Source organism: Pygoscelis adeliae, unplaced genomic scaffold (genome assembly GCF_000699105.1).
Source record: "Pygoscelis adeliae isolate BGI_AS28 unplaced genomic scaffold, ASM69910v1 Scaffold101, whole genome shotgun sequence".
Taxonomy (NCBI): domain Eukaryota; kingdom Metazoa; phylum Chordata; class Aves; order Sphenisciformes; family Spheniscidae; genus Pygoscelis; species Pygoscelis adeliae.
The window spans coordinates 6,595,737-6,620,297 of NW_008824238.1; the positions used below are offsets into that span (position 1 = coordinate 6,595,737).

Sequence of the window (24,561 nt, forward strand, 5' to 3'; positions counted from 1 at the left end):
TGTTGCTGACAGAGCTTGTCTGCTATTTCCAGCTGGATCAGGTGGTGTGATAACAGACGACCCCTTTCCCCACCGCGCTTTTCTTGACCTGTTTCTCCTGTGGACACCTCATGTTCATACTTGGCTGGCTGCGGTGGCTTGGGCAGCCCAAACAGTGACTTTTTTGTTTTTTTCCTTGGTTCCTCTGGATGAAATCCTGACCTCACTGAAGTCAACTATAAAACTCCCACTGACTTCAGCAAGGCCTTGATTTCACTACTTCAGTTAGCTGTCTCGCTGTCCTCGGAGCTATAATTGAGAGTTGCTTTACTTGGCAACTGCTCGCCAGGGGTTAACATGCCTGCCTGCTCTTTTGTTTTGTTTCGGTTTTTTGCCCAGTCCATCCTGCGTGCCTAGGACTTCGGATAATTTTGCCTAACGTGTTACATTGCAGAGCTGCTTTTGACCACTGAAACCCCCAGCTCCTGAGCCAAGTGGATTTTAACGCGTTTTGTTGTTTTCAGACAGTGCCTCGTGACTGGGGCTAAGGTGCTCCTCGCTGATGTACTTCACAGGAGTAATATTTAAAAGCAAATAACTATTAAAAAATTTTGGGGCCTAACACCATATATATTTTTGCATATTTAAGGCCCATCATATAATCCGTGCTCCCAAAATAAATTACATGGGGAACATTGGGACGCTCATTTGCAACAGGCAGGAACTGAAGCCTTGTTTAGAGCCAAAATTCTCCTCTTGGGTCTGCAGCTTAGACCCCATGTACCATCTGCCTTGCCTTTCTCTTGTCCAGGCAGAGAGCTTCCAGCAGGTATAAAGAGAGGAGGCATGACGTATGTGAAAGGAAAAACTCTGAGTTGGAGTGGGGGGCTTCTTTCTCTTTGTTTCTTTACTCTGGGGCTTACTGGAAGAAAAAGTATTCGTGAATTCTCCTATCAACCTCCCTCAAGTTTTCTCTCTAGGGCAGAGTTTGGGAAGGTGCTGTCTCGAATGCACCTCTAGCCTCTTCATTTTTCCACTCCCCCACCTCCACCATGGTGCAGCCGTGCAGGCAGGAAGGGGGGTGGAGGGGAATGCCACTGACAGCTGCCTCCCAGGGGCTCCTGGCTCTGGTTCATCTGCAAAGCCCCTGAGGAGGCTGGAGAATTTCCTGAAGCTCCCTCCTCCTGCCTGCTCCGGTACCAGCATCTAGCAAAGGCTTCGCTTACCAACTTCTTTTCTTTCAAGATCCTGGCAGTCTCCTTATGTTTACTCACTCTCCCTTCCCGCTTCCTTGCATACATTAGACTTGGGAGAAGGAGAAGGGAGCATCAAGGTTTGATGAGTGAAGGCCTTCTCGATGAGAGCAGGTGGGAAGAGTAAGTCCCAGGAGATGAAAGGCTCTTCATAGCATGGAGGTTTGCAAAAGGGCACGTCAGTGCCAAGTTGTCTTCACTCCAGTCGCATCTTCCTGCTGCTGCCTTTGATCGTCTCCTCCCGCTTCGTCTGAGATGGAGAGTTGAGTCAGGCCATTAAAGCTGGCCTAGAAATGTAATGCTTGATTTCATTAAACTTTCTCTAAGCAATATTTAATCAGCATTTCAGAAGTCCTTAAACAGGCAACAAATAGGGATCACTGATACCAAAACATCCATAGCAGGAGTTTCCCCTTGGAAACGAGGTGTCAGATTCATCATTGTGATTGTTCAATTGTAATGTGAAACAGAAGAAGCAAGTAAGCATGAGGGAAAAACAAGCAAACAGGGTTAGTCTGGCAGTTAGCAGGTCTGGCAGAAGGCATTAAGGGTAATTAATGACAGCAGTTGAAAAATAATGATTTAAATGGCAGAAGAAAATATGCTGCCATTTGTATATAGGGAGATACTGAAGTTTTGCAAACACAGTAACTTCTTATCTCTCTCCTACCTTCAAATGTTGTTGAATATTGTTGGTGTTTTTTTTTTTTTTTAAATCCAACCAGGAAATGGACTTAGATTAACAGTCATTTTCAAAGGAATGTTACTAATTCACACTTAGTTAATTCGGTTCAAATAACGGTGGTTTCTGAACAATGAGGTATCACTGAATGCCACAGTGAAACCTAAGAGTATTGTATTACTTTTCCATTGCTTTGGCTATAATTATTTTTAAATGGTAGTTCATGTTGGGACAACCTTATAATTAAAACTAAGAGACAGAGGCTGAATTGTGTGCATTTCCTCAGTGTTTCACTTGCTGATATTTACTTGCTTGTTGCCTTACAAATTGGGGGAAGAATCACTGAAGTTGGGAGGCAAGTCATTCATTTAATTGGACTTTGGATTCTTTTATTACTAAATTTGGAAATGAGAGGGTAATGTGATGTGTAATGGATTTCCCTGTCAGTGCAGATTAATGACTCTCTGCTATGTTTTTCCCAGTTTGGGAGATTGCTTCAGGAATAGTTCCTGTCTATTAGGTGTTTATTTGTTAAAAGACTGAATGCCTCCTGTAGTGTTTAATTAGCTTTGAAAATGATCATTACACTTAATGCTGCTAGTTCTCTTTATCCACTTCTAATTCCTTAGAAAGCCATTGCACTCGGAGCTATGTAATTTTCATGTAAGAATATTATACAATGCAAATCTCAGTTATGTCATTAATGGGTAGATGGCAGGAGAGCTTGGCTATGCTATGCTTCATTAAAATCATATAAAGTTGCTAATCTACCTCTGTGAAATGTCATGAATATGTGGAAAAGTTAGCCCCTGGCAGGAAAGGAAAAAAGGAATAATGCAACTTCCTGTTCATGTATAAATTTCTTTTGCAGTTATTGGAAACACAGTTTTGAATTTAACCTCTCCCTGGTGAACTTCAGTTTTATGTGTGCTTTTAGACTGCCCTTACTCTGTTCATTTGTGCATGCTCTCCATACTCGTTCTGTCATGCATGCAATAGTAGGTATATGTTAAAAATGCTGTTAATTAAGTGATTTTATTTTCCATCCCTGTTTGAATATGAACAAATAGATTTGCTGTCACTAACTGATTTAGGTGCATTGTGGGCAGGCATCAAGACAGAAGGTGGATTGGCACAGTCACAGTCACCTGGACAGACAGGATTTCTAAGCTACGGTGCCAGCTTTAGCACACCTCAACCTGGACAGGCTCCCTATAGCTACCAGATGCAAGGTCTGTATAAACAGATATTACCATTAATTAGATGTAGTTAATGCTATGGAGTTCTTTCCCCCCTTATTTCTTTACATTCCTAGGATAAAAATGAATGTTTGCTCGAGCACTTACCTCTGATGTTATTGCAGTTGGAGCTGAAATGATGATTGCCTTTGCTGAAAGCAGCGACGGGCCAGCTCTCAACAGTTTGGAAGATCCCACGCTTCATTAATTTTTAAATAGTGAAGTGTTGTTGTGTTATTACAGTAAAAATGTATCTCCAAATAGCAATAGTTTAACAAATAGTGAATGTGACAAAGCAAGTCCTGGAAAACGTGTCAGGATTATGAATTTAGGAAGTGCCAAATATAATTTGACACCTGAGTGTGTTCAGGGAGGGAAAAGAAGATAAAAATACCTACTGCAGCTGCGGAGGTAGCTAAGTAATGATTGAACTCTGTTTCTTTGAAGTCTATTTAAAAGCTGTAAGTCTTTGTATGTGTGGGCTATTATTACCAATTATATTTTGTAGCCTTACTTGCCTGTTTAGTTTACTTAATATCTTTCCACCTTGTTCTCCCAATTCTTTTTCCCCTTCTGTGTTGGGAAGTCACTGGGTGTGCCCGATTCTGGATTTTCACCACTTTAAGGGATATTTAAAAAAATCTTTGTTTACTACAAATAGCTAATTTTTGATGTCTGCTGCAGGACTTTTCACCCCTGAATTTGACAGTTGAAATCAGGTGTGTTGCAGATTTTAGAATTGTTGAAATAAGTGATCACTCACAGAATTGGACCACATTTTTTAAAAGTTTAGCACCTCTCGTTATTATTATCATGCTCTATTTAAACTCTTTGCCATCATGTAAACTCTCCATGAAATGTCTTGAAGCAGAAGTGCTTTCAGAGACGAAGTGAATGAGGTTTTGCTATTGTTCCATGGCTTTAAGGGTATATTGATCCAGTCCTTCGCTCACACACAAGAGAGGTGTTTTTTGGTTTTTTTTTAAATCTTCTTTTGAACTGTGTGTTGAGTAGAAGCGACCATCTGACATCTGAAGTATTGCTTACTTGTAGTGTGCTTTGACAAGTAAGAGGAAGATAGTATAAGAGTAGTATGCAAACTTCTGTCTACATGCTGAATAGTGGCGATCTCCTACTCATCAGAGTAAATATAACCATAACCAGGTTATTGGTTTTGCTATCTGCAGATAGCTACACTAAAAAAACCAAACACACATACCCCTCTCTGAAAAAAACCCTGCCTCTCCGTAGGAGACAGCTCAAAATGCTTGCCAGCAGCAGCTACGAGGAACTCCTGGATCGACATTCCAGCTTTTAAGGAACTGATAATTCATGGTCGCTAGGAAATAGAGTTATTGAAAAATCATGTCTGTGTTGCCTATAATTTCTATTGCAGTAGTGCCTTCGTGCCTCAGTCATATATCGGGATCCTGTTGTGCTAACCTATACAGCCAAATGAAAATATAGTCCCCATAGAAGTTGGAGGGTAAAATAAAACACACAGGCTTATTAGGGCCTAATATAACAATAAAGCTGGCACAGTTTAGGCATAATAAACAGTCGTCACCCCATATTGGTCATCTAACAGCTCTAAAGGTGGGGGGTTTTTGTAAGATACAGAGCAGAGGGATGTCAATAGAAAGGGATTTTAGGGAGGACAATGAAGTAGTTTTGCAGATGTCTATGGGAAACTCATTCGATGGAGGGAGGAAAGGGGGAGCAGCATGGGATAATGTGAGAGAGCGCTTGTTGGAAAATTTTAAGAGTAAGTAGTGAATTCTGGCATTAGTAGAGCAAAGCTAGGACTCGGTCAATGGACTGCACAGAGGTCTGTCATAAAGGGTATTGCTTTGTTTTCTGCGATATGCAAAATGTGTTTAAGATCGGAATTGTCAAGGTCATGGAAAGGTGGCGGTTGTCAAGAGGTGGAACAGTAAGATCTTGGCAAGTATTTCAGCTGCACACATTGAAAGGCAAGGATTTAAAAATATTCTGCCAAAGAAATGTGTTAAAGATGACCCAGTTGTGAAGCTCTAATGAGAGGAGAGTCAGAGGCATTGATTTCATGATAGTATTGTCTGCAGGGCTGAGGGAGGAGGGTGTCTGAGCCTGGGTTCTGCTCCAGCTGTGCCGTGCTTGGGCTGAGAGCTGCCCGCCTGTGGAAGGCAGCAGATCGCTGACAGTCTGGCTCGGGTGGAAGAGCCACAGGTCAGAGTGGGAGAGTCTGGAGGTCCCCGTGGTGTGTATGTCATTTTAGTTGTGCTCGTGAACAGCACGGCGTGTGGATGAGGGAAGGACTGGTCTCCTACAGAAACCTTGCAGACCATAAGAATGGAAATAAGGAGAGAATATTTCAAATGAAAATATTGGTGGAGTTGTTAGAAGCTAAGTAGAAAAGAATCACATTGCTGAACAGGTCTTTCTTGCAGTTAAATGGTGACAGTATATATCTATAGTATACATGAGAATATATGTCTTTTTAATGTTTTCATTAGGCTAACTTTTGAATTTGAAGCAACTTTAAATTGACTTAATTCTTCCTTTTGATTGAACAGATGTTAAAAGTAAACAGGAACATTTGTTTACCTTTCCTCATTTAATTTTGGAAGGAGAACCTATTCATAGTTTCAACTGTTATTTAAGGACAAAATTGATTCTCTTGACAGAAGATGGGGATAGTGCTGCTGCTGTTCAGCTGTTTGTGCAGAAACCTCCGGAGAGGGCAATGAGTTTATTCTCCCTTTCCCCTCTAGCAGTATATGGGCACGCTGCAGCCTCAGCCTTGTCATAGCCTGCAATAGCCGTTCTTCATCTCCTGTGTGTGGCTGCTGAGCTGCTAAATGGAGATAATGGATCCCACAACCTACTTCACAACCAAGCATTACGTGACAGCGTGCTTGGGGCCCTGCTGGCATTCTTGCCGGCAGTAAAGGGGATTTCCTAGCAGCCTTGCAGTTGCTGTGCTCGTGCTCCCTGATTGGGCTTACCTTGCGCTCAAAAGCTTTGGAGTTATTCTGGTTCCTCTCCCTGGGGTGAATGTCTCCCTGCAATGTGAAGGCGCTGCCTCATGGTGCGTGTGCAGCCAATTAAACCCAGTGCTTTTCCTGACCCTGCTAAAATTACAGCGTGATTAGTCACCGAACAATAGCGGAGAGGGAGACTGCCAACTTTTGAAAATGATGAGGAAAATCGCTGCCTGTGACTCCTTGCTAAGGTTATTCTGGTAATTGGATTTTTGTTTGTTACAAATTTATCATCCCTATTACAGGGAGTGCGGAGGGGAGAGGGTGGAAAGAGGACCTAGGAGCTTCTGCTGCCCCATCTCCCCACTCCCCGCCACCCTTACTTTTTAAGTATGTTCCTTAAGCTGTTTTTCATATAAGTTGCTTCATAGATGTTGAAAGACCACTTACATGACTAATGGCTGTGGGAATGGGCCGTTGTTCCTATATTGGCAGAGTTATAAGGATTGCTCAGTGAGGATAAATGGAGTGGAGAAGGTCTGGGGGAAACGCCAAAGAAAGAGCTCCCTTTGCAACTGTTTTCTTGAGTATCTTTTGACTGTGATAAAAGCGTGGCTTTTACCCTGCACCCGAGTATCCTACCGCTGGAAGGGTACTAGACCTGTGATGTGCACCAGCATTGTTTTAGTTACCAAGACTGTAATGTTTGAGAATATACTAACCAATTGGTGTGGGAATTCATCCATACAAAAGTAAACGTTAAGGTATTCGGTTATTATTATACAGTATAAAAATATTGTGCTGGATGGCTAAGCAGTTACTAGGACAACAAGGGGGAGTCTGCCAAGGATTTTTAAACACTGTAAGCAAACGGAAGAAACCTTGAGTTTAAATAGCCCATCTGGCCGTCTTAGGCTTTCCCAGGAGAGCTGCACTAAACTTCTGCCACATACATTGTACCCTGATGATAGACATAGCCCATGGCAAGGAGACTGAGCTAGGAAAGCAAATGGACTTCTGTGGCAAATACACAGGGGAGGACTGCATCCTGCACCTCGTGGCGGCACGGGGGCGAGCCCCGCGCCTGGAGCCCACGCCCTGGTCCCAGCAGGGTCCGGCCGTCTTCCGACGCTGCCTGGGATTCTCAGCTTTAATGTGGGTCCCCGCTCTTTGCAAAATAGACCTTTGACCTGCAATTTACAGCTTTTATCACATTTTAAAGCTACATAGTGGGCGAACGTGGGGCAGTAAATCTCACGCGTTTTGTAAAGATTCTTATTTTTGTGTTTGCTCAGCTAAGGCAGGAACAAGCAGCTCTATGCCGTTCTGCGGCCGATTATTTAAAAAACAAATGGCAAAATTGGAGTATTTTAAAAACAACTTTAGGCCAGTAGTTCTGGGTGGCCCACAGAGCTGTTTCTGAGAAACCTGCTTCATGTTTGTTACGGTCTAGGAGACCCCTACCCCTCCTCCATAGGAGCCAGCGCTGACCATGAGATGAAAGAGAGAGATCTGCGTGTTAGTATGTGTGTGTCTTTGTCTGAGAGGGAGAGATGCTGGCTGGCATGTAATTACTTTCCTCATTTGCTCTTGCAAATTATTTGCCAGCCTTTCTGTGGAAAGATAATGTATTCATTAAAAAAAGGTTGTTGGGGGTTTTTTTTCTTCTTATAATTATGAGGCCTTTTATACCTATCAGAATGGTTCAAACCGTGCACCCATAAAACTTGTGTTTGAATGCATTACTGCATCACTCAGAAATAACTACAGAAATAAAAAGAGACACAGTGACTTACATTCTTCCAGCCAAAGCACTCTTAGAAATAAAATAGCATTTCAAAGTTTTGCAATTTAAAATATTTTTCAGCTGTATTTTGGCTCTGGGGTTTGTTATAATAAAAAATAACATCTGTTTTCCAATTTTAAATTAAATTTAAAACAACATGTTTTTCTCATTAGTACTGTTTATCTGTACTATCTGCTAAACTTGGATGTCAACTCTTCTGCTGAAGTAATCTGATTTTAGTTCACAGGATTAGTAGCATCTATCAACAACCACAAAGCTTTTGCACTAATAGCAAATACAAGAGAAGTGTTTACAGTCATTATCACATGTTAAGTTTAAGCTTCATCTTTTACTCCCGCTGCTGTTGGACATACTTCACATCTACTTTGAGGCTTAACTGTGCGAGTTTTTAGTAACTTTTGCAATCAAAGCATTTAAATATTTTTCCTTCTGACTTCTTACAGCTAGGATGCCTAATGGGTTTTGGGGGGTTTTTTGGTTTAAAAAAGTAAATAGCTCACAAATGCCCTTTAGGGGTTGTACTAAGCATGCAGCCCTGCCTGCATTCCCCGCTGCTTGGAATTGCAAGAAATGTCACTTTCCCAATGAGTAACAGCTACATAGGATTTGGTTGTTAATTGAGTTCGTCGCGTACATCAGAGGATTGGTGCATCTGTACACCTGGCTCCCTCTTGATTTCCATCCCTCCTTGCCTCCTTTGCTCACCTGAAAGCTTTTGCTCCCAAGGTCTCGGTATATCTTTGCACTAAGGCAGGTTTCGGTGGCGAGGGAGGCTGTAAACAACCTGCGTGCTTTAACGTGAGCTCCTCACTGGCTGGTGCTCTCCCGCTGGACGAGTTCAATAGGTTGCCTCATTGCAGACTTTCTGCTGGCTTATGTAGCCTCACCCTGTGCACCCGTATGTCTCAGCTGGTGGCTGTGTCAGTCCCGGGTTATAACCAGAGAGGGCAAAACAGCTGAAAGGGGGTTGCTGCCCTTTTAGTGGAACAGCTTCTCAGGTTAGGTATTAAACAAGAGCCCCATCTGTCTATTTTTGGTGGCTCGTGAGGGGAGGAGGGAGGTGAAGGCAGTAATTCAGTCTCCGGGCTAAATTCAATCTTGGGTCTCCCTTCTCAGGGAGGTACTTTTTTTCCCTTGTGTCATGCCCCATAGACTCTATCAAAAAAGAAAAATGTTTGCGGCCCAAGGCTATCTATGATCGATTAGCGAATCCTAATGGCTTCGCAGTTGGGCTGAGCTGTTCGGAGCAGAGAGTTACAGCTTTTGCTGTTCCTTCGGGCGCTGAGGCTCAGGGAGGGGAGAGGACCCAGTTCTTTAAGGCGGTAGGAGAAACGGAGCCAGTGGGCTTCAGTGAGAGGAGGCGGCATCTCTTGGGACAAGGCTCGCAGTTATTGTTCAACAAAAACTGAAAGTGAAGAAACCCTCGTTTTTTCCACAATGCTGGGGATTATTTGGAGGGGTGTGATAGCCTAATATTCAGTCAGACCTGAGGTGGCTCCAAATTTCTGTCTAAATTTCAAGTTTTTCTTTTTATTGCAATAATGAAACACACAATGTAGGCACAATGAATTATGACTTTCCCTATATTAACATGTTATAGAGCTGATGACAACCAAATCAGTCAACATGTGGGAAATATTACAAATATGACATATCCTTATGATATGATCGCATGATGGAAGTTATTTTCGGATACTGTATTTTAGTAATTCATGTAATTTTTCATTTCATTTCAGGCAGCAGTTTTACAACATCATCAGGAATATATGCAGGAAATAATTCACTCACAAATTCTACTGGATTTAATAGTTCACAGCAGGTAAAATTGTAAATATGAGTCAAGGAAACTTTGGCAAACTTAGAATTATCATCCACTGAAAAAATGTAACCCGTAAATAGCTTTTTGACCGAAATTTGCATAATTTCAAGTTAAACTAATGTTTATAAATGTTTTTCTTCATTTCATCATCTTCCAATAGTAGAACTAATTCTCTGGATTTGATGTTCTTATTCACACATCTTCAGTGGTGTGCCTAATAAGCTGTTTGTATGAGAAGACATACTAAATTATGTGTAATTTAGATTTCGTTTTCCTGCTTCACAGCTTTAGGTCCTATAGCATCCAGTCCAGGAAGCATACGTGCTGAAAGTCTGACATGTGTTTGTAGTTATATTTTGGAATTTATACTAAAAAGTAGCAAAACTTTGATGGACTATTCAGTTGCTTTTTTGTCTTGCAGGAATATCCCTCTTATCCCAGTTTTGGCCAGGGCCAATATGCACAGTATTATAATAGCTCACCATATCCTTCACATTACATGACAAACAGCAACACCAGCCCAACGACACCCTCCACAAATGCAACATACCAGCTTCAAGAACCACCATCTGGCATCACCAGTCAAGCGGTTACAGATCCTGCAGCAGGTAATTACACGGATTTTATGGTCCCTATGAAGCACGTTTTTGTAAGTTGAAAGGGGGTTGAATTGGATTTTTTTGTGTGTGTGTAGTTGTTGATTTTTTTTTATTATTATTATTTCTTAATACTGAGCCTGTGGCCCTTCTTGCACAAATTCTAAGAGAAAATAGACTAAAGAAAAACCTGGATCAGTAGAAGTTTAAAGCTTGTACGAAATACAAGTTGTTTGTATTTATTTGTAAAATGCTTGTGTTAAAAATTGCAGGATACGGGAAGGTCTTTACACTAAACCAGAACCTGATGCTTTTAAGCTCTGTCTTCATTAAGATAAACTCCTTTGATTTTTCCTGAGTAAGACTGAAATCGAGAGGCCTTCAGACCATAGCCCAACTGTCCACTTGAAAGAGAGCTTTTGTGTTTTTCACTTTCGGAGGACATAATAATGCTTGTAATGGGGAGTTGAAATTGCACAAGTGTTTCCATTTTAAGAAAAGATTTTCAGTGGCTTGTCCTTCTTCCCAGTCGTTTTACCTATCTTGCTGGAATTTGGCAGTCCTTTACTAGTTGAGATATTTTTTGAACATTTATGCCAAACTGCTCCAGCTGGTTTTGGAAATGAGAGGTGAAAAATACTTTTCTCATTATTAAAAAAAATAAAAATACATTTTTTAACAGTTCAAGCATGTCAGTAGTTAGTAGATTGCAGAAGTTTGAAATGTGTCAGAGAGAAAGTCCAAGGTTGCAGATGTGTTTCTCAGTAATGCAGTAAGAAGCAGCTATGATTTGGCAATGTTATCAGGAGGTTTTGTTTTGGAGTTTTGTTGGGGGAGGTTGTTTTTAGTTTTCTTGAAGTACTTGATGGGACTGATCTTGCATGTGCAATGTGAGCTTTAATATAATTTGCTAGGACTCTTTTGCTTTTCTGCATGAGTGTGTACCTGAAGAAAATGTATGCAGTATTGTCTCTTTTGATACATTTGCTGAAAGTAAGTAGGGAAGAAAATAGAGCTGGTGCGCGTGTTTATATACACGAGATCACGTGTGTGCCATGTATTTGAGAAAGGAATCTTTTTAAATATATGAATGCATATGGGAGTTTGCGGCTTTTAGAATATATGGATGCGTATTGGAGTCTGCATAATTACTCTGCTTTTCACTTTGTTTTTATTTTTTTGGTTTTGTTTTCTTGTGGGTTTTTTTGCTTTTCTTTTTAAGTTGGAAGCAGTAAGTTCCTCTTACCCCCAAAAAACAGATGTGATCAAGTTTTAGCTTTTATCAAGATACTAAAGTTGAATCGTTGTATCATCTGGGTCTTGATGTTTTGCAAAATGTTTGCATATATTTTTTAAAGTAGTTGATACTTCCTAAAAGCAACAGTAAACACATATACGGAGAGAGGAGGTATATTTTTCCCAAGCTCAAACTTAGTGGCTTAAAGGCTGTCTTCCTATTTAAATAGTCTTCTGTGCTCTATAAGCCTGGACAGAACTTTTCTATCAGTTCCTTTTTAAGAAGTTTTTCTTTTCTCGCTCAAATCTTCCACACTCCTATTAAGAAAGTTTTGTCTAAAAATTTGAAAGAAGTTGGTGGGCTTTCTCATGGATGGGTCCTGCACCTAAGCCCTCTTACAGTTTATGCTTTCATGTATTGAAAGCTGTACATCTGTGGGTGCCCTACCACTGCTCCCTTAGGCATGTTCCTTGGTCATGTGCACACCTCCTCTGGTATTGCTGGGACTACCATCTATTTCCCTGAAATATTTATGTTACTGATTTAACAATTCTGAAAAAGTTCCTTCAAATGGTTTGCGAATAACAAGTCAATGTAGGTATGGGGTTATCTTGAGCTGGCTGCCTGTACCACAGGCAGGGACATGTTTAGGAAAGTACCTGCTGTGGGCCACTCTCTATTAGGAGGTGCTAACGGAAGCCATCTTTCTGTTCCCCTTCACCAACATGGTTGCAGTCGGCAGAAGGTATAGGGCTAGACCGAGACTTCTCCATTTATCTTTACGCACTTGTCTTTATGCATTTAAGTTAGGATCAAGCCCATTTAGGCTCCTTCTGTATTGAGTGGAGAGAGATGAGTACCTCTACGTAGAGTTCAGTTTAACTACAGTCTTAATCCTAAGGTGCCAAAGCCTCTCCACTGGTATGAGAGCAGTTTAAGGTGGCTGATATACCAGTGTTGGGTTCCTAGGTTAAAATTAGGTGAGAACCTTTAGCTGCCTCACAAGCCTTCAATCCTGGTAGAAGGGAAGTGAGGACCAGTCCGTGCATCCAGTGCTGTGCTTGCCATTTCCCCTTGGACAGTGTAAATTTTTTTACTTTCTTCTTGCTGAAGCTTATTGCAAAGCTTCAGTTGAGCTCATACATAGTATGCTCGGAAGATAAAGCAAGGCTGGGGTCAAAGAAAAGAGGGATCAGCATGGAGGAGGGGAGTTCTGGTGGAGTGGGGACAAGTGAAAGGCATATTAGAGAGAAGGAAATTCACAGTTGGGTCAAAAACACAGAACAAAGGAGCAAACTAACCAAATTTTAATTACAATGAAGTCAGGTTTCTGTAGGCTGTTTTGCCAATCTGGTCAAGTTAGGCTGCTGATTCTCTACCACAACTGGAATGCCGCATATGAGAGATGGTGGAGAGCAGTGCAGAGCCATCATTAGGCTACTGTACCCCTTTAGTAGGATGGGCTCCAGCTGCTGAATTGCAGCTGTTCTTACTGGATATTGATATCCCTAGACATCTTCTATATTTAAAAAAAACATGTAATCTGTGCGGTTCTGAACTATGCCAGGACAAGCACAGAACGGTCTTCAGACTTTACAGAGGCACCAGAAGAATTTGACAGACATAGGTGGTTCCTATGAATTTGGGCCAGTAAGTGAAACAGAAGAGTCTGGTAAGAAACATGTGAAAAGAGAGAAAGTAATTATGTGCTCTTGTGACATTTTTAGTAGAGTTTTGCAGACTCAGAAAGCTCAGATAATTTCACTTAAAATATGTTTAATTCCTTGTCCAAATATAAAATAATCCTTTTATGGTTTCCCATAGTTCCTAGTTAAATATGCAAGTTTTTGCCATGCAATCCAGGACGTCCAGGGATTCATGCAGAAGAACCTGAGATTTTCCATGCTCAGTGTTTCTTCTTTTTCCTTTGTGGATCTGAAAAATTTCTTGTACCTCAGTCATGACAAAACCTTTTGATTGCACAAAGGTTGATAGTCCCTGTCTCCGTAAATCAGACATACAAATTAATGTTATTTTCTTGTGAACAGAAGGCTGTATTTTTGCTAGTGACACAATCAGAAAATTATTAAATAAAACAATAAATCTCAGTATGACATTTCAAATTTGTAATGTGTGCTTTGCTTCAGATTTCATTCAAAATTTTATTTCAGTTCAAAAGTAAGAATTTTCACAGTTTTTTTTCCCTGCTTGTAGAATTCTAACTTTTGCTTTACAGAATAAAATGTTTTTCATCAGAATAACAACAGAGTATTAGGTTCCTTCTGGGATGAGCTTTCAATCCATACGTGAGTAGATTATCCCAGGTATGAACAGCTGAGTTCATGAGTTGCTGTTTTTTCGTGTGAGCTGTAGTATGTAAGAGAAGTAATAATAATTAAAATGATAAAAAATAATAAAAGTAGACTAGTGAGCAAAAATTCACTCTCTCTTCCTATACTCAAATTCATTGAAGCAGGTTCAGAGCGAACAAAAGGAAATATTTTTGTAAGCTGTGCAGCTCCTTGCTGCAGGATGTTGTGGATGCAAAAAGTTTATGCCAGTTCAAGCATTGCTTAGACAAACTTAGAAAAAGATTGGATTTACACAGGTACCAAGTTCAATTCAAGAAATTCTTGACACAAAAAATCACCGGAGACAGTGGGTGAATTAGCACTATGTATATGTCTGTCCTTTTTACGCTCTCTGACCTAGTCACCTGCTGTTGGCCAGTGTTGAAATTTATCCTGGATGGATGGAATTTTGCCCCAATCCATTATGCCTGCCCTGCTGTTCTAAAATAATTAGAGGGACATTCATAACATGTATTTCTAAGAGTTAATGTAGGAAATGACTACTTTTTCTAAAGCTTTAGTAATTTTCTCTTGCAATATTTCAACTCCATCGTCACAGCTGGTAACAAAAAAATTCTTGATTTGTGCAAATTTTTGTTTAGAAATGCAGTCAGCAAAGCTGGATTTATCCTGCTGTTTCATATGATGCTGTATTTATAATTTATTAAAGAGTGGTTCCCGCAAGAGAGACTTGCATTGTTCTTGAGATTCGATCTCTTTCAGTTTTCTTGGTTTCTGCAATAAGTATGTTTAAAATATTACTGGAAGGTTTTTTTCATATTACTCACATACTTCACAATGCAGATTAAAAACCCCACAAGGGCTGTGCTAGCCAACAAATATTGTTCTCAGCCACGGGTCACCATTTTGCTCTTAAAGACTAAACTTCTTTTTCCTTGAACACTGTATCACATTTAGTATTGCAAAAGGGAAATCTACTTTTACAGTTTCTCCTGATCATATTTCTTAACAATAAATTAGAGACAGGAAAGTGAAACAGAGCAAATAGACTATATAGGCAACTTTCACTAATACCTGTATGGAAACAAATACTGCCATATTGGCAGTACGTTATTGGTGTTCTAATGTTTGCTCTTTTTCATAAATATAAATTAAGAGTAAATCTAGACTATATATTTATATAGGAAGGAAACAATGAAAATTCTGTAAAAACAGAAATGAGACTGGATGCAATAATGAATGGCAAAGTACAGCACTGGTTTTGCTTTTCTGATAATGGTTGTTCTCCTGTTTTTATGTTAACAATGTACAAATTTTAACTCTTTTGCATTGCATTCAACAACATATAGCCTGACTCACTGTCACAAGATATGTTGAGGCTAAGAATTTGATGCACTTTTCAACAGATTTTTTTAGTAGATAAATAGGATGTTCATCATTGTTTTTAGTAGGATTAAAAGTAACAATAATTTCAAATTGTTTGAAACCCTAAATAATGAGTAAGGAAGAAATGCCTACAATAGAGAGAGGCACTACCTGACCATTATGGGATTGCTTAATCTTTTTTTCTTCAACATTGAAAGCTGGAGAAGAAATTCTGGACCACTGCAGGGCTTGTTAATATAGTTGTTGTCATACGTACCTAATGTACACTGGTTTACATAATATACACACTATTATATTTTGTAATTATTTTGAATATACAATCCTAAATCAAAAAGTCACCCAAGTCTTGAAATAAATTGGAGTATTTGCCAATATTTTTGACAGATTATTGGGGGTTTCTGTCAAGTTCATAATAGTATGCTAGTAGTTCTCAATAGACAAACATTAGATCCGTTTTTCAGAGGGAGAAGATTTTGACATTTTGTCAAAACAGCACTAAAGACATCCTTCTATGATCCTGTCAGCAGGCATTGTTGTATTTCTTGCAATACTTACTTAGTACTTTTACTTACTTACTACTATAGCAGTAGTAATTTTTTTTTTAATACATAAGTAAAAAAATAATCCTCAAATACCTATGTGATTCTGCTGCATTGTTTGATCCTGGTCCAGTTTTATGTAAACAGTTAAGCAAGAAGTTTGTATAGTGAAATTTTGTGTTTAGCTTTATTTATGCAAAAGTAAGAAGAGACCAACATATTCAAACTATCTGTATCTTACACTTTTATTTTGGTATACAGGAGTTGAAATAACACTGGCCTGAGGATTTAAGGTCTTTATTTGAAATTAAGTATAAGATCTGGGGGGAAACCATTAATCTGGGCACAATCTAAGTGGAAAATATTTGTACGTACCTATTTGCAGAGACATTTGACTATAGTAGCTATCCTAGACCCATCTCATCCATGTGATTTACTGTGACATGAGATATGATTACTTTGGTAATGTGTGTTTACTCCTTTTTGCATACCCTTTCAGAGTAGTAGGGAAGAAGTCTGATGAAATTTGCAATGCCTTTGTCAACAGCAAGAGCTCTACCCACACACTTGCCAGTCAGACTTACCTAGAGATAGGCTTGATTTTGGGATTTCTGGGACAGCTCGTTTTCCCCAAATTTGTCATTTGATACTATTGCTGTATAGTACATTGAAATCAATAGTAAGAAAATACAGCAATTACTTAGCGGGATTTCCGTAACAAACAGAAAGGAATTACAGAATGCAGTGTTGAAATTGGTATCTCTGTGGCTGTATTGTCTATTCATAAGTAATCAAAGTATTCTCATTTATGAGATAATGGAAAATTGTCCTGTGTGACAAAACCATCAAAACCATCCACGATGGTGTATAACGGGGAAGTATATGCTTATGATATTTTATGTCAAGTTGCAATAATATGGTTCCTTGTAGTACAGGGGAAGGTCTGCTACAGTTGGGTTCATATATTTTAGGTAAAACAGAATGAAAACGTATTTTATTCCTCACAATTATGCGTAGGTTGGAAAAGGAGGTATACATTTATAGAATCTGGGTTAAAAATGTTTTTCTTACTGACTAGAGAAGTCAAGATTGGGTCTATTACACTTGGTCAAGGTTTGGAAGAGGGAATTCGGAGTGCGTGAAGCAGAAACAAGCAGTAACATTTGGTGTCAGAGTGCAGAGAGGTGCCGTAGCAGAGGGGTCTAAAATTATATGTGTCTGTTAATGGACACAGAAGAATAACTGTTACAGTATTATTATAATTTTGTGAAGGCGTATGCAACACACAGAAATGGCTTTAGTGGTCCAGACCGATGGACCAACCGGCCCCGTACCCTGCCTGCTGCAGTGGCCATCAGCAGACACCCTGGGAGCAGCGAGGACAGGGCTAAGCTTGTATAAGACTTGCCCTAAGCAATTTTCCAGCTTCCAGATATTTTAATCTCAGGGGATTTCCAAAGCTGCTGTTGTTTGTATGTTTAGGGTGTGCCTACATTAGCATTTTAATTTGGAGCAGGAGTCTGTTTTGAAGCGAAGAGCTTTGGCTCAGCAGAGCGATCCTAGAGCACCCAGCTGGAGTCCTTCCAGACAAAACTAACCTGGAAGGTGTCCTCCAGGACAGCTCCTAATTCCTCCAGCCCCTATTGAGGATACTCAGGACACCAGATCAGGCTGGACCTACAATGAAATGACCTCCCAGAAACAGGCAGTGGAGCCTGGAGTCATTGCCACCACTTATTTGGTCCCACAGACCCAACCTGCTAGCACAGACATGGCCATAGCACCCCTGAAATCCTCTCTTCCAAGGATGTCTCCAGGCTTCTCTTGAACCCTTGTAATCTTTTGGGAGCCTGGCATTTTTTGAGAAAAGGTGCTACAAATCTCCTAGCTTTTTTTTTTTTCCTCAGACTAGATACAAGGAAGAAATTTTTTACAATGAGGGTGCTGAAACACTGGAACATGTTGCCCGGAGAGGTGGTAGATGCCCCGTCCCTGGAAACATTCAAGGTCAGGTGGGAGGGGCTTTGAGCAACCTGATCTAGTTGAAGATGTCCCTGCTCATTGCAGGGGGGGTTGGACTAGATGACCTTTAAAGGTCCCTTCCAACCCAAACTATTCTATGGTTCTATGATTCTTTTATCTGAACTCCTCCTTCTTATGTTTAACCTGGCTGCTGCCAGCTTCCTTTGGTGATCTTGCTTTAGTATTGGGACAGGCAGTGGAGAGCTGATCCTCACCCCCTTTTCTACTCATGATTTTGTGGAGGGCTGGGTTTTCTCCTGCACTTCCCTGTGTTTGCAATGCTCAGGAACAGGGTAAAATTAAATTCAACGCTTCAGAAACAATCATTTCCCTTGACTAATATTAAAGTATGTCTGTTACTATGAAGTTAGCTGAGGTTGAACAAATTAACCTCCTCCTACCAACGAATGCAGAATAATGGGTATAACAATAACATGTTTTGTGGCTATATAGCTTGACTTCAGCTAGGCTTTTGCTGCCCTGACAGTTAAATCTTTTCACTTAACAATCTTGTAAGCAAACTAGGCTAAAGCAGTCTAGCAGAAACTACAGCAGAATGATATAAAGCTGTTTAGGAAACCATGTCCAGAGAGAAGTCAGTGAGAGCTTGCTGTGAAAATAGAAGGATGGCTACAGTAGCATTCCTCAGTGTCTGCCTTGGGCCCAGCATTTTCATTAATCATTTAGATGACGGAACAGAATGTGTTTGCCTATTAAATATGTAGATGACACCATGCTGAGAGGGGCTGTGGGTTCTTTGGAGACAGGATGAGAACTCAAAAAATGGAGATGTGATCTGAATAGGAGCAGGTGTGAGGTATACATTTAGGCAGGAATGATGAACTGGACAAATGTGGGATGGGGAATGTTGGCAGCTCCTTCCAAGCTCTACCTTTCACTGCAGACCGCTCACAGTACTCCAAATATTAGTGGCACACCGAGTACCCCCAGCCGCTGTTGTTTTTCTTGCTCCAGAATTTGTCAGGGCTTGGGCTTGTCAAGGCTCAGGGCTCAGCTGGATACTGGATTCTTTAATTGGGTTTCCTTATGAGGACCTGAAAGTGACCATTGGACAGTGAGCTGGTAACCCAGCCGTGCACATGGAGGCTGCCCTGTCAAGCAGCCTTAATCCAAAGAGTACATGCTATGGTTTCCCTTTACATACATGGAATAAGTTTCTTACACGCTATGGCACGTTTTCCCCCATTGGTTACTGCCATCTGTCACACTGTTCATAACAGACTGGTCTCCTGAGTAGGCTCAGAAGCTCCAGGTATTAGCAATGTTGTGTATTCAGTTCATGTGCAATATTTGGCCAGGTCTTTGAGAAGCGACCAGTTAGGTGCCGCTTCTTCCTCGGAAGATGATCTAGGGATCCTGAAACTAACATTTATTGAAAATACTGCAGAAAATGCAAATTGTCCCCTGCCAAGTGGTGTCCAGGGGAGGGTAGCCTGCAGGACATGGGAAGTAAAGCTTTGCTCAACTTTGATTTGGATTACTGTGTCCAGTTTGGAGAGAAAAGAGAGAGCAATAATCAAAGCCTAGAAAAGAGGATCATCAGGGAAGGGTTAACCTAGCAACAAAGGGGATCTGAGAACAGTCTTCAAATGCATGCAAATGAAGGGAAGAATTTTTTCCCCACTTTCACAGATGGGACTTAAATTGCTGTAATGAATGCTGAACTTGCATGTTTTGTTTTTAATGGTATGGCTGTTAAAGCAGTAGAGTAGATTGCCTGGAGAGATCCGTAAGAGCAAGACAGGCAAAGCTGTCTTGGGAATGATGCAGGTACAGCGGGTCCCAGAAGGGTGGGCTATGGTGTGCCCAGCCAACCTTGGGGTCCCGAGGCAGGGTGGGCTAAGGTGTGCCCAGCCAACCTTGGGATCCAGAGGTAGGGTTGGGAGTCTTTCTGTCAGGTGGGGGTCTGGCCCATTCAGACGGATGACTTGCACCTAAGAAGGGGAGATGGAAATGAGCTTCCACCCAAATTTGCAGCCCTGTGTTTGAAATTTTGAATACAGTATACTTAAATGAAGGTGTTTGCAAAAATGGAAAGCTGGATGGCTCTTACAAACAGATGTTCTTTCCTGCCCACCCCACGCTCTGCTCTGCGTGCTCACTCTTTTAGGTTTATTTCATTTTATTTGTCATGAAGTTTTGTTTTCCATGCTATCTGTTCCCTATTTTATTTAGTAGTATTATTACTACCCCAAGTTTAATACTTAAAATTTTTAGGTGTATCACGTCTGTGAGAAGAATTTAAAAAACTGGGATCTAAAGCCAAACTCCTAAAAATACTGTCAGAGACCAAGAGCAACTGTGATTTCAATTAGTCGATAGGAAATGCAATTTTTCATTACACCTGAATTTTAGAGCACATATTTAGAACATCATTGGCCAATACACCTGTTGAAGAAATTCTGTTCTGTTTGTTTTACTGGGTTATAATTTATTTCAGAGTTTTTGTGCATTGTTTTCTTTCTTTTCTTTTTCTTTTTTTATTAAGGATTTTAACAATAAAAATAATGTATAGCAGATAAACTCATTGAAGTTTAAAAGGGTGGGAAAATTTGTACTAGTTGAGTTATGATTTCTTATTTACATTTTAGTGTACAGTAGGTGAAAGAGCAATCAGCATTCGAAGTATTAGTTTAAATAAATATTCTGAAGTGTACATTATCATAGGAAAAAATGTATATTATTGGAATGTATGTGATCTTCAACATTTAAACCTCTGTCTTTAGTTATGTAGACTGATGTGGCTGGATGATTTTTTGTTGTTTGGCACATACACAGAATCACTCTCAGGTATAGGTTGAGTCTTTTTTGAAGATTCTTTGTTTTACCTTGAGTTATATCTTAACTTGTTATTCTGCTTTGTTTAATGTAGCCTGAGATACTTAGGTAAAAGTATAATGTGAAATATATAATATATACTAATTTCCATTAAGTGTAGATTTGAAGGCTGAGCATGAGAACTTCAAGACCTTTTCCTTTCATTCAGCACAAGCAACCATTATTATTTTGAGTAATTGTGAATATGTGGTGTTACACAGATGTCCAGAGTCTCCTTCTTAATCTAACCTCTGACCTCAACAGGATGTTTTTTTAGGAGAAAGAATCACTTGTGTGAGAAGTATACCTGTCTGTTCAAACTGGAATGCCATGGTCTAGGCTGATTAAAAAGTAAATTAATATTGATACAAATATCCACATCTACTGAACTCTAAAGAGTAGTTAGTGTTAACTGAGAAGTGAAATTGATAAATATATTGTATGCTGAAAATTCCAGCCGCCTTCACAAAAATAGGTTTTTTTAGGAAAAAAAAAATTATAACCGTCAAAATAAAAGTCTTTTCTCTGTGAACTTAAGACTGTGAAAGGAAGTCTTGAAAAGAGATTTTAAAATGTGTTGTTGCATTTCTGAGGAGTATAGTACTTCTAGTTAAATGAGTTAGGAAAGATAATTTACGCTGGGTGTCTGCTTTGTTTATGTTCAAGCACTTCACTGTTACTGAGTCTATGGATGTTAGGAATAGCAAAACATCTTCCACCTAGCATGTTTTCAAGAAAACTTTGTTCTTACATGTGTAAATCATCATTCTTTTTCACCTGTTCAACAACAGTAAATATTTTTGTAAATAAATTTTGCTGAAGCATAATAATTAGCATACAATACTGTTTATAAGGAATTGTATCCTGTCTTGAAGGTACTCCTTGGAAAAATTCAGTGTTGAGTAGGCCTTTGAAGAATAGTATAAATTTCATCTTCATAGTTGATGCATATTTAAAACTTATTAATTGAACTTACCCTGGGAAAATAAGGACTCTATTTTATGCCATATTTAGAAAGAATTCTATTCATCTGGCTCAAATGTAGTCATCTAAAAGTAAAGTGTCTGCAATCAGGCAATTTGGCAAAGTTTTCAATTTCTATGTTTTTTTTTTCACACCTGGATGTTTTTTTTTCTTACCAGTCACCATAATGGTTATCTTAAAGCATGTTTGAAAACTTAGAATTAAATCACTGTTCTTTAAAAAAAAAGCTGGTATCCATTAAAATTGTTCATTTAGAGTTTAATCTTGTCTATGAAGTGATATGATCTTCTCTATGATTTGAAGGAACGAAGATTTTTTTTACTTACTTTTTTATTTGTTTACTGAAATAATTTATGTTTCTGTTTTTACATATAACTTGAACTCGATTTATTTAATTTATGTATCAGTATCGCCACTTATCATTGTAGATTTAATTATTTTAGTTAGGACTCTTTAGCGAACATCCTGGTTTTAGTGTCACATGTAAAAAGCAAGTAAGTTGAACATTTTGAAGTTTAAACTGAAAGGTAAAAATGTCATTTCTTTACTACAGCAGAATACAGTACAATCCACAGTCCATCAACACCCATTAAAGATTCAGATTCAGATAGGTTGCGTCGTAGTTCAGATGGGAAATCACGTGGACGTGGCAGAAGAAACAATAATCCTTCACCACCACCTGACTCAGATCTAGAGGTACATTATATTAGATGTCTTTGACCTGTTACAGACTCTATTTTCATCATTATTTTGCAGAGAGAAGTATTATTTACACATCAAAAATAAAGTGGCATTGGAGCTCCCTTTCTTTTTTTCCTAACAGTATTTTTGTAGAAGATGATAGAATTTTTCTTCTAAAGAAACCTCTTCATGAAGAGCACCTACTTTCTCTGAAAAATACTGGGGGTTTCTTTCTCCTTGTGATTTAAAAAAAAAAAAACAACCCAAAAAGCAAGCTTTTCCCAAATCAAAGAAAGGTTTGCGTTTGGAGAGGAGACACTTCTAGCGCAATAGTGTTTTTTGTTCTCTCATGCTATGTTCACATTCCCCTCAGTGGCCCATGCTTTTTGTTGAGAATGCATCTCCAGTGACACACCACAGCTATGAGTGTCCACACTGCATTACTTTTCCTTTCCAAAAGTTTAGCCCATTTGTCATCATGGGAAAAACAATCTCACCAGGATTTAAAATGCTTGTATTTGAACACTTCATTTTTCATTAAAATATCATTTTGTGTGTGGTCAGAGGACAAATTTAAAACACATACTTTCCATTGGCTGTAAGCGAAAGAATTATTTACTGATGCCATGAATTCTTACACATGCAACATCCAAGTTCATAATTTTCATTCTTCAGGTGCCTAAAATCCATTAAAAATGAACATAGATTAAAGCGATTTAAGTGCTTAGCAGCAATTTGCTTTGTTTTGGTTTTAGAGGTCATTTTCAAGAGCAGTTATATGAACTTTGTTTTGTAAGACTTTCAGAAATACAGAATTCAAACCCAGAAGATTTAATTTTCAGAGGCTTCTCTTCATTTATTTCAGTTTCTATCTCACATCTGGCTTTAAAATAGTACATCGTACATCTCATTTTCTGTGTGTGTTTGACAATAACTATAATTTTATTCTAATAGAATAATTTGATATAATAGCAATTGTAGTAAAAAGCTAACAGATTGTATTACCCTATTCTGGAAAAAACTTGTTAGTTCTGAAAATAAATGGCAAGGAAACTATGGTTTTAATATATAACCATTTCAATACAATTTTCTCATTTGTGCACTTACTGATTCAAATTTTAACTTTCCATTTCAAGTATCAGCTTCACAGAGGAACACATTGATTTGATTCTCTTTTTACAGAGAGTATTCATTTGGGATTTGGATGAGACAATCATCATTTTCCATTCCTTGCTTACAGGGTCCTATGCCAACAGATATGGAAGGGTAAGTGTCAAGAAACTGATGGAAATTTTCAGTAATATTTGCTGGTTTATGGTTGATACACAAGGAAGACCAGAACATTAGTTGATTTACCAGAGGCAAAATGGTACTGGTGTTTCAAGACATAAAAAATCAAGGAGTAAAGCTGTTTCACATGTCCATTCTTTGCACTTACTCAGCTCTTATATTCAGTAAATAATTAAATAGCATTGGGAGTAATAGTTTGACCACTTGAGGTTTGGTTTGTAGGTACAGAGTGTCTGAAACCTGTTGATATCATCAAAATCTGCAAAGGTTTAGCTTCCTTCAGAGAGTGAAGAGCTTCCAGGAGTGATTGCTAAAATAACATTTTAGTTGTGAGCGATCAGCAGTGGAGTGTGCGCTGTATTGAGAAGGCAAGAGGAGGAATACTTTGGGACACAGACAGATTAGTCTAAAATTTTTTACCTTAACTTTTTTTTAAATCTACATAGTGACTGATGTTTTTGAAAGTCTGCTTATGAGTCAAATCTTTCTATTATGCACAGTCTGTAAATCATAACTGAACTAATGAATATGTCTACAGACCGTGGGTTTCCTCAGTAATTCTCAGAAGACAAACACAGTCTTAGGTGAATAAGAACAGTTCATGAATGGAATACCCTTGTGAGATCAAACTTTGTTTTTCCAGGATTGTATTTGAAAGCTGATGTCTCAGCTTGTGCTAAAATCTGTTGTGCCATTTCATGTTCACCTCATGTGAGGTATAACTAGAATGTGATTTTTTGGTAACTTTAAAAAAATTCTTCATATAAAGAACAACCAGATAGTTTTGTCTGGCTTCATGTAGTCACTCTGTCTTCTTGTAAAGCTTATATTTATCACCAAAATTTTTTACCCTATACCCAGTTGAGTGAAGGGCAAAGCTACTTCTGATCCAGTCCATGCCTGGGTCAGGTTCTGAATTCCTCCTAATAGCTTTT

General features: G+C 39.1%; 1 protein-coding gene across 9 annotated transcripts in view; it reads left to right on the top strand.

The window, feature by feature from the left end:
* Positions 1 to 24,561, top strand: part of EYA1 (EYA transcriptional coactivator and phosphatase 1) — a 157,999-nt gene that overhangs the window by 89,955 nt on the left and 43,483 nt on the right. For 3 of the 9 annotated variants that reach the window (XM_009335031.1, XM_009335035.1, XM_009335037.1), the window contains 5 exons: positions 3,024 to 3,146; positions 9,659 to 9,741; positions 10,163 to 10,349; positions 22,212 to 22,351; positions 23,519 to 23,602. In XM_009335031.1, the coding sequence (XP_009333306.1) occupies positions 3,024 to 3,146; positions 9,659 to 9,741; positions 10,163 to 10,349; positions 22,212 to 22,351; positions 23,519 to 23,602 (617 nt within the window). Of the gene's footprint in view, positions 1 to 3,008; positions 3,147 to 9,658; positions 9,742 to 10,162; positions 10,350 to 22,208; positions 22,352 to 23,518; positions 23,603 to 24,561 lie in introns of all 9 variants that reach the window. The other 6 variants (XM_009335029.1, XM_009335032.1, XM_009335030.1 and 3 more) reach the window with 3 other exon arrangements.